The sequence below is a fragment of the Podarcis pityusensis genome (assembly GCF_964106645.2).
Source record: "Podarcis pityusensis genome assembly, chromosome: 4".
NCBI lineage: Eukaryota > Metazoa > Chordata > Lepidosauria > Squamata > Lacertidae > Podarcis > Podarcis pityusensis.
In genome coordinates this window covers 64,130,951-64,144,251 of record NC_138027.1, presented here as the reverse complement: position 1 = coordinate 64,144,251, position 13,301 = coordinate 64,130,951, and the positions used below count along the sequence as shown (strand labels likewise).

General features: G+C 39.1%; 1 protein-coding gene across 3 annotated transcripts in view; it reads right to left on the bottom strand.

Moving 5' to 3' along the window:
- Positions 1-5,190: 5,190 nt before the first annotated feature.
- Positions 5,191-13,301, bottom strand: part of PCYT1B (phosphate cytidylyltransferase 1B, choline) — a 31,092-nt gene continuing 22,981 nt past the window's right edge. For all 3 annotated transcript variants that reach the window (XM_081003475.1, XM_081003476.1, XM_081003474.1), the window contains 4 exons: positions 12,381-12,459; positions 11,572-11,714; positions 10,246-10,434; positions 5,191-8,952 (listed from right to left, as the gene is read on the bottom strand). In XM_081003475.1, coding sequence (XP_080859601.1) covers positions 8,740-8,952; positions 10,246-10,434; positions 11,572-11,714; positions 12,381-12,459 — 624 coding nt within the window. In that variant the 3' untranslated portion in view covers positions 5,191-8,739. The remainder of the gene's footprint in view (positions 8,953-10,245; positions 10,435-11,571; positions 11,715-12,380; positions 12,460-13,301) is intronic.

Below are 13,301 nucleotides of genomic sequence, written 5' to 3'. Positions count from 1 at the left end.
CTGTACTTCTTCGTCCCATCTTGAAAAGGCCTACATCATTCTGAGGCTTTCTGTTTTGCAGGATTCATTGTTATTATTGCTCCTGGGGCCAAGCACCATCTAGTCCATTAAGTACGCTCATGTAAACTTAACTTCTGGGGTCCATGCTATAATGATCTACACTCCTTCCTGCAGCCCCCACAGTTTAGTTCCCTTTTCCTATTGAAATTTGATAGTTGCGTGCTCCTTCCTTTCTGGCACTGGAGCCCATAGCATTTCTGTTTTTTAAAAATGAACACAATTCCTGTGCAACACCAGGTCCGGCCCTCTGATGAGGCAGAGTGAGGCAGCTGCCTCAGGCGGCAAGTGCTGAGAGACTGGGAGGGCACAGAGCTGTGAGTGCCATGTGGCTTGCCCTATATCCCCTATACTAGCTGGCTGTCCTCAGGTGCGGTGAAAGATTTCCTTTCACCAGTACTGGAGTAAGATTCAACTGCCAATCCAATTGACTTCTGTATGTGCCTTGGGCAATGGTGCCATCATGTCCTTTGCCTCCGGCAGAAATGTCTTGAGCCAGCCCTGGTGAGGATAGTTGAGACCAATACTAGTTCATGGGTGGGTAGACACACACACACACATTATTTTTGTTTTGATAATTGGATTTGAATAGAGATGCATTTTGTCTTCCTGGAGTTTGCTGTTTTTATTGAGGTGAGGAGCTGCAATGCATATGAAATTGATATATAGTTTGAATTTTTTAGAAAAACCATTACAAAAAGTCTAGCTGATTGGTTACCTTTTAAAGAACAGACTTTGTTTATTTTCATAGTTTATTGATTGGCATGGTGCCCTAAGTAATAAATAAAAACTATATGTAGGAAGTTTCTAGCTATGCTGGTCCTATGGAATCAAAGCCATTAAAATGCAATACCTCAACGGTAGATACCTTTTTATTGCTGTGAATCTTCACAGCTTTCCTCAAGGTAGCACTTCTGTTTCTTGGGATATCCCATTTTCCTAGCACCCATAACAGGAATGCATGGTAACTGGAGAAACAAACAAGTTTTTTAATTTTCCCCAAGCTGGTGCATTTGCTGCCACTCTGCATACTATGAGAAATGTGGCTGCATGACTGTCAGGCGACAGCATCTATAGGACTGTGCTTGTGAAATTACTGTTAGTTATAAGCACAGATGCAAACAAAGCTGCCTAATATCAAGTTGTGGACTTTTATCAAAATGGCTTACTTGAGGCTTGAATTCCTTAGCACCAGTTTATCTAGAATTAATAACATTTTATAATATATGGTGATGATTTCTGCTACTGAAGAATCTTTCAAACTTTAAACATAGTTCAGCTGCATTCATTACCAATTTCTTATAGGAGTAGTATTCAAATGGACCATAGTTAGACATTTAAGCTAGATAACATGCAAAGCAACGCACATGAAATTGGTTTCTTGTTTGCTTCTCTGACAGCCTGTTCTTGGTTCAGGTAGTCATGGGCAGCACGGAAGCCAGACCAAGGTAAGTAAACTACGAAGTGTGCCTTGTCCTGCGACCTCTCCTATTACAAGTGGTCCCTTTTGAATCCTAGCTACTATTTCTACGTATTAACTACTTGGGCAAAGATTGTACTCTGATTAGCATTCGCTTGACTTACAAAGAGCCTGATTAAGCTAATGATCATCCTTATGCAAGAAATATTTTTTGCAGCTCTTTATTCATATTTGGGTACAGTATGAATATTAAAAAAACCTCCCCTTATTGGTTCTATTCTGAATAACATTATGCACACCTGAGGCCCTTCAGACAGCCAAATCAGAAAAGTCAACTCAGCATAAATCACCTCCGTAATGATGAATAGCTTTACATCTTAAAATAAGTATCAGATCACATTTGTTGCCGATTTGCATAAATAGGATTTTGTTGACACTTGACTTACTTAATCGTAAATTGCAGTGCTCCGATTTCTGGAATGTCTGCAAAAACTGGAACTCCTTGACTTGTAAATTTGTGGACAGCAAACATTCTTACAGTCCTGGAATATTATTAAAAGGGTATGCTCTCCTTTGTCTTCTTCCATACTGTGGGATTTGAGAAAAAGCCCCTTAGGACGCAATATAGGTTCTTCAACTAAATTCTCTTGTTAGTGTTCCAGCCCATCAGCATTTTAGTGATCGGAAGCATGTGATAATGAATCTACTTTTCATAAGTGGATGATAGCTTTTATCACTAGCATTTAATTTGTTACATTGACTTTTTAATGAAAGAATTTGAGAAACGTGATCAGAGATTTATATAGCAGTGATAAAAGTTTTCCCCCTGTAAATTGCTCTACAGCATTTTGCAACGTTTATAAATTAAATACCCGGTTGTCTTTCTCTTCGGAAAACTGTATTTGCACTTGAAGAGGAAATAGTGAGGTAGACTAGGCTAATACATTAGGAATCAATGTATAAAAGTCAAGCTCACATCCACCTTGAGCTTTGGCTCTGGGAAATTCACTGGTTCCAAAAGCCTAAGAGCGTTTTTGGAGCGTTTTGTGAGACATTGCTTGATAGTTCAGCTTTGAAAAAGGGTATGATAGAAAATTTAAACACTTAAACATTGGATTTGTAATTAGGTAGACACATTGGTTCCATGCTACCTTTTACATGCTTCTTAGATTATTTTGATTCTATATATTCTCCCTTCTATCATGTGGTTGTTGGTATCTTTTATGTGAAATAAAACATATTCCTCACTTTACCATGCAGTGAGGTATTCCAGGGGCAATTCCATAACAAGTCTCCATTTCAGTGAAAGAGTGTCTGGAGACTTAAGGGACCTTTGTGAAATTTGCTTTATTTATAAATACACATACAGAACATGGTGATGACAAGTATACTTCTCTAATTAGGTAGTGTAGTTGCTGTCTTGTATCAGATTCCCAATAATTCCTGCAGCCATGTTGGCCAATTGCAGCTAGATTTCCCAGCTCACCCACTCTTCTCTGATTTTTTGGTGTCTAAACCACAGAGCCCAGGGCTTGCCGATTCGAATCCCTGTGACAGGGTGAGCTCCCGTTGTTCGGTCCCAGCTCCTGTCCGCCTAGCAGTTCGAAAGCACGTCAAGTGCAAGTAGATAAATAGGTACTGCCCCGGCGGGAAGGTAAACGGCGTTTCCGTGTGCTGCTGTGGTTCGCCAGAAGAGGTTTAGTCATGCTGGCCACATGACCCGGAAAAACTGTCTGCGGACAAACGCCGGATCCCTTGGCCTATAGAGCGAGATGAGAGTGCAACCCCAGAGTTGTCCACGACTGGACCTAACGCTCAGGGGGTACCTTTACCTTTTTATTTATCACTCAGTATACAACTTTAAAAAAAAAATTGCTGCAATTTAGCCTCTGCAGCCCATTACTTCATTGAAAATTGTGTGGGGTTAGAAGACCTACTTGTGATGGATTGTTGTCGGTAGCCTTGCAAAACGAGTTGACAGCTAAGTAAAATATCCCCATCCTTCTGGAAACTTCCTGGCTGAAGAGAACACTATGTGCGCTCTGATTTAGAAGAGATAGCAGCTTCAGGATAAAATGTAAAGATTTGTTGGACATGACCATACTTGGTGTTCCTTGTCTGTAGCTGTAATCCAATAAACAAGTTTGGACTCTCCATGTGTTTTAAGAAACATCTCTCCAATGCCAACAGAAATGAAAGGAATTGGGAAAATAATTCATTTAAATGTATGGTGTGTATGCAGCCGAAGCACATCTTTATATAACACCATTAGCACCCCCAGCTTTTTACCATGTACACTATGCATTAAAAGCACATGTGAAGCACATGACTCCCCCCCCCCCAATCCTGGAAACTGTAGTTTAAGGGTGCTGGGAATTGCAGCTCTGTAAAAGGTAAAGGACCCATGGATGGTTAAGTCTAGTCGAATAAGACTTTGGAGTTATTATTGGAATGGTATACAAAGGATGAAGAGGTGAAATCGGTTATGATAGATTGGGCCAAAGATTTTGGATATAACATACAACTGAATGATTGGATAAAATTGTGGAAGGAAGGAATGAAATTCACTGCGTGTACCACAATAAAAGAAAATGTGATGAAGATGATGTATAGATGGTATGTTACACCAGTGAAGTTAGCAAAGATGTATAAAGTAAGCAACAAATGTTAGAAATGTAAAGAAAAAGAAGGAACATTTTACCATATGTGGTAGGAATGTAAAAAAGTAAAGAGCTTTTGGGAGATGATATATAATGAGATGAAAAAAATGTTGAAATATACATTTATTAAGAAACCAGAAGCATTTTTATTAGGAATAATAGGAAATGAAGTTAATAAGAAAGAATGGAAGTTGTTTTTATATGCAGTAACAGCAGCAAGAATATTGTTGGCCCAAAAATGGAAACGAGGAATTGCCTACGATTGAGGAATGGAGAATGAAGTTGACAGATAACGCGGAACTTGATAAATTAACAGGAAGGATCCGGAACCGATGTGACCAGAGATTCACTGAAGACTGGACTAAATTTACAGAGTATATGCAAACACTATGTGATGATCAAATAACGTTTGTAGGTTTTCAGGAAGTTCTGTGAAAATGCAAGGTAGAAATATTGTTAAAAAATAAGGGATGAATAAGATACTAAGGTAGTGCAATATTAAGTAAGAAATGTGGAAGAAGTAAACAGAACGGAGAATCATCAGAAAGGCTGAGGGAAGTCAAAAAAGAGGATGTTGGTGATAAATAAGATGTTTGTTTTGTATGTTGTTTTTTTATATTGGAAAATTAATAAAAATATTTATTAAAAAAAAGAATTAGACTTTGGAGTGCAGCACTCATCTCCTCCTTCTGGCCAAAGGAGCTGGTACTTGTCTGCAGACAGCTTTCCTGCAGCTCGGTATATGATGGGGTCCATGTGTGTTAAACTATGGTTACCAGGATAATTTGGAGAAAGTCACGTGCTTTAAATGTATGTGTGTAAGCAGCCTAAATGGTAAAAAGTGAAAGATACTAAAGACATTAGGCAACACAGGTGCTTGGGCTCTGTCAACTGAAGCTACAGCTTGCCAAGCATAAAATGGGCTGACTCCAGATTAATGATCTTGCAGCTCCCTCTTTAGCCATTGGCATATTGGTCCAATTCTGGTGTGTGTGCATTCACATGAGTTAAGGATCAGCCAGAGCAACAGCAAAATAAAGAAAGTAAATACACTTCTCATTGTACTTCGTTTACTTTCAGGTGGATCTTTCGGCACATAAACAGCCTGGAACACATTCAAGTCAATATTAGTTAAAATTTAAAAAATTAAAAAGCCAATGATGCCGCTCCCCCCCAAAGTTTTAAAACCCTTCTTGGTGGCTGAAGATAAGATTGTATACTCTGCCGTACCTGGGAATTGCTTACTGAAGTTTTTGTCATGGCAACAGAAACTCTTGCTCATCTACCAACTGAAGACATATAATGTACATATATACATATATAAGGCTTTGCTGCTGGGCAAATCAATTGCATTTGTAAGGTACTGTACAGCATAAATTAAATGGTGGTTCTGGTTAGCTTTTCCCTTTGAGAATTAAGACCCACAACTGTACATTCTTCCCACATCTCTTCCACTAACCCCCCATCCTGCTAAAGTAAATATCCTTACATTTCAACATTTCCTTTCTCATGTAAGCAGAGCTCTTGGTGAGTGACGCCAGTGAGGATCTAACTGACCGCAGTTTGATTTATTTCTGATAGAAAAACTTGAATTTGTATAGATATGAAATAGAAACAAGTGTCCCCACAAGGCATGAGAGTAAGCACCTTGGAAGCCTGATGAAGGTTTTTAATCAGACCACCCTCTCATGCATTGATGTCTGTTACCCCACAGGCTTTGGCATTGCTAATAACGAAAATGTAACACATGTGGTGACTTATGTATCTAGTTTGTTGTTAAGAGAAGCAGACTGTATTTGTCTCCAGAAGATAAATATACAGAAAAAGCTTCCCTTGTGTTCTTTTGGCAGAAAGCGAACCACCTACAGTTGCTTTAGTGTTTGGGTTTTTTAGCCTCACCATCTAGAAACAGCTCATGGTGCCTGGAGAGTTCTTATACAGAACTCTTGAGTCGGACATTGAGAGAGACAAGCCCCCTGCTAGCCACAAAGGCATACCTAGGTTGCTAATTTGGAGATGTGGGGAGCAGGTCTTCAGAGATGGACAGAGATCACAAATTCAGCCCTAGTTAAATATCAAAGTACTCCAAGCTAGTTTTATGCTATGTGAAAACACCTCTTTCCTAAGTGTTGAAAGGCATGACGTGAGTAGATTTACAAGAGCTGTTCCAGCGTCAAATGGGCTGATTTTGTAATAAACTAATATCATGACCTTTTTTAGTTTCTATATTCTGCCCTGGATCCACACTGGAAATGCTTTGCTTTAGAGAGTTCAACAAACAAGTATGGCTTTTCATGACATGACTTCAAATAGCTGTTGGAGGTGTTCTTCAACCTTGGATGTTGTTGGACTACAACTGCTCTCATCCATACTCATTGGTTAAGCTGTCTTGGGATGATAGGATTTGTAGTCCAACAACATCTGGAGACTCTAGGCTGAAGAACAGCTATAAGGCCTTAGTGCAAGTATACTGAAGAGCTGTGGCTCTAGTTGTACTAGGGGGCACTGATACACAGTGCATATGTTCAGTGTGGACAGTTGCATATAGTCAGATAAAAACTGCAACTATTTGTCATACATGCCAGTGACTGTGGTTGAACATCTACATTATCTTGTATGGGAGAGAGACATAACATTAATATCAGATATTTGATTCCACAAGTAAATGAAATGGGATTCAACAGTAGCATGTGATATTCAGGCATATGGTTACACAGAAAGTTTACAACTGTTCACAACTGATGTGTATTTTCTGACATATTTTTCCTTGGTGCAGCATTGTTATTTTATTCTTCTTGTCCTATAGATCTATTGTGTAGATAAATCCTGAGAGAATGATGGGTTGGACCAGCTGGTTATTTGTTGTTCTTCATTCTAGTTACTGAAAGCTTAAACTTGCAATAGTGTGTATATATACATATATGTATATATACATATATATACATATACATATATACATATATATGTATATGTATATCAAGTCTAGAAAGCTTAGTACCTAACATAATCATTATCTGGATGTTTGACAGATAGCAATGAAAAGGGAGAGAGTTAATGTGTAGCAGCTTCCTTGGAAAGGTGAGCCAGTTCATTTATCTGTAGGGCACAACTTAAACTTAACCAGCTACATATTGTTATTTGTCACCTGCCTAACAATTCCCCTGCATTCCGGGGAAAGGAAGCAAACCCAGGAGGTTTACAGAAGGTCTGATACATGGTCAGTAGACTACATTCAGTTTAATGGGTCACAGATTATGTAGGCCTGCTGTAGGATCACAAACAACGTCATTCTCTTTGTAATATCACTTTTTAACAGGGGAGGAACTCAGAAAGGCTGGTGGCAGATGTTTCAGAAGTTATTGTAGGGAGGTTACAAAGGTATGGGCTGGCTTTATATAGGGAATATATATATGTTCTTCTGAATACCTATTTGCTGAATAAATCTTGAGCATAAAATTGGGGGCATGTTTTATTTTCTTTTAAAAACTGATTCATGCATAGGATAGAATAAAATGTAGTTGTATGCATAATTCACTGTGGAACTGTTAAAACCTTCCAATTTTACAAAGGTCTGTAATGAAGAGGCAGTTCTAATGTAATCTTTTTTTCTATTGGATTCCCATGGGTATTTACACATTAAAACATTTAACCAGAATGAAAAAGCATTTCAGTCAATCCCGTGAGACTGACCTCTTAACAGTTAACTTGTTCAGTTTCTACTCACAATCTTATTTGAGAAAATAATTTTAAAATCAACCCTGCAGATACTAGATGACTGGGTGCTAGCCTGGACATTGGCCTTTTTATAGAGTAATCAAAAATAAATAAAATTTCCCAGATATGAAATAGCTTTCTCAAACATCAGGAAATAAACTCTTACAAAAAAAGAAGAAAAGAAAATTAGTTTTGGGTGCATTAGTAAAACATAGTAAGAGATGACCAAACAATTTGTGTTCACATTAAAATAAACTGGCCCTACAGAAAAGCCTGCTCAACAAGCAACATTCAACAAACTTAAGAGATTAAAAGCATGTCCATTGTGAAAGACAGGTTAAGTTCTATAAACATGGTTTGATTGGAGAGTTTATTGTTCTCCCTTGTTTGCATTGTGGGAGCTTTTGCAGTTTCCAGACAGTACTTTATTTTCAAAAGTTCAGCTCTTAGCAAATGCGCAATGGAGTTCAAATGTTGATGCATCTTGTGTAGCCAAAGGGAATGCCTCTTAGTACCATATACCAGCTTTGTTTGTCTGAAACGACACATGGTTCCCCTTCAGTGCCGGATTTCCCATAACTCTTCAAGGTGCTCAAGCAACAACAACTGCAACCGCACAATGAAGTGTTGATAAGTGTTGAGAAATGAGTCAAATGTTTGCATATCCTTTCATTGTGTGCTGTTGGTCTGGCAGTTCCCTCTTCAGCAAATATCTGTGCTGTAGCTGAGATCTTCTGTGCTCCATTATCTGTGTGGTGCCGCATCCTTTTCAAGAAACATCTCATACCTCATTTACCCCCTTTATTCTTTCCACTTGACTTCTGAATTAGTGGGACCAATTGTGGTTCCTCCCTCCTCTTTTTACTCATTACCTTGCTCTTTCCTTTTTTACTTTTCATCTTCATCTCCTTCACTCATGCTGCTAATGGATGCTGAGGCGGCTTTTGGGGAGGAAGGAGGTGAAGCCTTTCTGAAGAGCCAGGGGGAAGGGGGAGATGGAGACCGTGATGGGGAACGCCCTCGTGTTGGACTGCTTGTGGGGCTTTGCCTTGGAGACAAGGCTTGAAGCATGCGCCCACTCCGCTCTTGAAACATCTGCTTCTGGAAAGCAAACAGAGAGGAAAATAAGTATTTTCTTTCTTTCTTTCAGCACACTAGCAGTCTCAGCAGCAGATTGGTGTGTTCTTGCACAAAGCTTGGGAATTACTGCTATAGAGACTACTACGAACTAATTTGGGAAAATAGAAGCAAAACAGTACTGGAACAATTTATAGGCGTTTTTATTTTAAGTGGACTGTGCACTCCTTGCCTAACTTCTAGAAATTGTATGTGGGCACAGAATGTATTATTTCGCAAATAGTTATTATAATAATAGCGTATTAATGGATGCACATTGCTGGTCTGAGAAGTTAGCACGCTTGGAACTATTCCTGTGCATGCAATGTCAACACTGAAAGCCATGTCTGATATGGAAAATTAATGTTAATAACAATTTTGACAGTAATAGCAAGTTATCATGAAAAAGCTCACCTTTTGCAGTTGCTGACATGGACTTAATTTCCCCCCTCCCCCAGGACACATGGGCTTTACTGTCATTAAGCTTTTCTTTAGAACAATGCCACCTCTGATTTCACTCTTCAGTGGATAATTTTATGTGGCTTGGCACTACAAAGGCCTTCATGTAAAATTGCTTCTAGTTCCTTGCTCTGTCATTGCTGCCACTCTCAATCACACAAGAAACAAAAATTGTTTCCTCTTTGAACTTTCAGTCTATAAGTCAGTGTGCAGTCATACACAACAACTGCACCTCCTTAGGACCAGTCTTAGTGCTTTACATAGCTTTTAGTTGCAAAGTGCTTTTTAAATCCTAACTTGTGGTAAAAAAAAAAAATGATGGCAAAGGGCATGCTTTGTCCAGGTGCAAACTGATGATGGGCAATTTTAGTGCCGCTGTTCTCATGGTTTCATTATCATTACACTGTACTTGGAGTGGGCACCCCTTCAAGCAGAGGATTTTCCTCGATAAAAGTCAGAAACTTGGTCAACCTAGCCAGACTAGATTGATCAATGGTCTGGCAACACAAAGTAGCTTCAAATGTTCATACGATTTAATGGGTCCCACTTTACTGATTTACAAGCTGTGGCTAAAACACTGTGGCTTATCTATGGCTATATTATTCAAATCTTCCAGGTCCAAATTAACTACACACTGCCTCTGAAAAAAGACTATAAACGTTTCCTAATGTGTATCAGGTATGTTTTCCTAATATGAATATTTACAGTGCACAGAATTTGCAAAAGCAGTCTGTTGTAAATCCTGCTGCAACTTGTTGTAGCCTCTACTGATATTAAGGGAGATGGAAGTAAATATAAAGCACAGTTTAGAGTATGTACCCAAGCTCCGTCTGGCCCAAACAGCTCTAAAAAGTTCCCAATAAATTCTCTAGACTTCTCTTCCCATTTCTGAATGAGATCATGACTTCTTTCTTCCACTCGGTTCACAAACTCTTTCGACTTTTCTTCCACATTCTTCACTTTTTCTTTCATTTTGTCCACCTGGTTCTGAAAGCGGTATTTCTTCTCCTGGTAAACATGAAAATAAATAATTTTGTTCCAGGTCCTGCTAGTTCAAGACTATATTGCTCCAGATTATAGAGGGTACAGACAGAAACTATCACATTGGGGGAGAAGGGAATAACTGTTATCTGTCTCCAGTTATCTGCACCCATTTATTACTTGCAGCCTGTTTTGAAATCCTCTTTATGAAGTGGTATAAGTCCAGCACTGCAGCTGTTGGGTAGATGGCTAGTATAGCAGAGGCATGATGGGGTGACTAGTACAACATAGTACTTTAAGTAAGACTCTCAACCTGAGCCAACCTGTTGGCTTTAGGTGTAGTGGAGGATGATGTCATGGACAGTATTGAACTACAGTCCAATTGCGTGTCTGCTGGGTGTATCTACATGGAATGGAGGACTACCATCTTTTGCTACCCCAGATGCTCACCCAAAGGCATAAGGCAAGAGAAGCTGCGAAGCAAACTGAACTTTGGAAAAACAACCTACAATTTATTTATTAGTCTGTGGGACAACTTGTGACTACACAAATAATTGCTTAACTTTATGCGTTAACCAGGCTACTGTTTATCTTTGATACTGGTCAGGTCTTTCATTCTGTTCACTGCTGCTGTGCTCTTTTTAATCCTTTGCGCTTATTAAACACACATGGCTTTAGTTTTTTGATACTTCTGAGTATTTTAATAGCAAAGCTGTTTGGAAACACTATAAATAATTTCATCTTTTATTAAGCAACAGTGGCAAGGCAAATATGCCTGAGAAGCTTGCATGATGGGCATGAGGGCAACAGCATGCTGTTTCCCACCAGAATCAGGTATTCAGAGGCATACTGATTCTGATCATGGAGGTTCCATTTAGCTATCTTGGCTGATAGGAAAGGCAGAACCGTGTGAGGAGCTTTGGGTAGGTGGAACCAATGGAAGGTGTTGTGTCTTAGATTAGTGGATAGAATTTGGTACTTGCATTCAGTTTTCTCAGTCTAGAATGATGGCTGACTGTAGACATTGGGCTGATGAAGAGCCGAGTGTATATATATGGGCTTCCTAGACCTTGTCCCTGTTCTGGCATGTCCCTCTTCTGGGCAGAAGGTGGGTTATAATCCAATTTCGACGTAGAACATGACTTAAGAGACCAATGTACTTACATTAATAAAGCTGACATTCAACTCCTTAGCGGTGTATCCCCTCTGGAGGTTGCGGCGGGCATAAACATCATAATCACGTACAATTCTCGTAATAATATCTGAAGTTGATATGCCCTCAGTTCTCTGAGTTGGTACAAACATTCCTGATTAGAAAGGAAAAGGGAAAAGAGCAATGATTAACCTCCAACTTTCATATAAGAATCATTTGTTTAAGAATGGCCTCATTCTGGCCCTTGATTTTTTATTTTATTTAAATACTTGCCAAACTATCTGCCCAATTCGGAACATCATGTGTTTGTTTGTTTGTTTATTGAATTTCCTTGAATGCTTGAGCAATCAAAAGGACAAGTAATAATTTGCTTATTTCTAATCTTCCGTTCTCCAGTAAGGCAAATCTTGGAACAACAACCTGAGCGGTGTCCTCTACAAAGCTCAGGAATGGAACTTTAAATACTTTGCGCTTTGGCACTGTTAATTGTGCTGATAACAACTTAAAGAGATTTCTGTCATCACACAGGAACTTAATTTGTTCTCTTGGGATCAATACTGGCCCCAATAAAGATGGTGGAAAGGTTCCAATTCTCCTTAAGAGGATGTAGTGTGAGTTCACTGTCTCACAAAAAATTCAGATGACTCAATGTAGAAACTAGCCTACTGTTCAAGGGCAAAATTTACACTTGTTGCTCTGGGCACTTTATCCTCTAGCCTCTGTGGCTCCTGGAATGTGGCCCAGAAGGGAATGTGGCCCTCAGTCTAAAAAAGGTTGCCCACTTTAAAAACACGTAGTGAAAGTATAAACTGGCACCCACCTGCTTCCTTTATATGCTTGTAAACATCATCTGAACCAGCAGAAGAATATGGAATGTCATCATGGGCTACAAAATCAATCTGGAATACATGGAAAAATGAAGAAATGAAATTAGGTTTGGTTGTTAATTTTAAAGGCTTGGTTGTTAATTTTAAAGCATAACTTATTTACTTGCTTCTACCAGCTTTCTTATGAACTTAAAGAAATATGCATTGCAGTAATAACCTAAGACATTTTAGGCTATTGTTAATTGGTGGTTGTGATTAATATGTAGCACATGAGATTATGGTTTAATTATGAACCTTTCTTTTAGAGAAATGCTTTATATTTGTGTAAGTGATACCAATAAAGAACCTGACGCTGGCTATAATCACTTCCACACATCCTATCGCTTGCACAGATTGGCTCAGCAATGAAACATGTTTCACCCTCCAGATGGGTGTTGGACTGCAACTCCCATCAGCCCCAACCAGCATGGCCAGTGGTCAGGGATGATGGGGGTTGCAGTCGAACAACACTTGGATGGCCACAGGTTTCCCATGCCTGAATTAGCTATTATGTTAATATCAGTGAACTTGCTAAAGGAAAAGTATTTCACAATATCTGAGAGTGCTTGCTTCAAAACACAAAGCCGCCACTAAATTGGGGCTATTCCAAAAACGTGGAGTGACCACCTATGGTAATATTATTGGCCATGATCTATTGTTATTGTTGAGCAGTGTTTTTAGGAGTGTGATGGGGTCTCAATTGCTTTTCCAGCCCCCAATGAGCCCTCAATCCACTTATCTATCTGCTTCTGCTTCTTTCTCTTTCTTCATTTTTTTAGTTACAGATAGGTAGCCGTGTTGGTCTGCCATAGTCAAAATAAAAAAAATCCTTCCAGTAGCACCTTTAAGACCAACTAAGTTAGTTCTTGGTATGA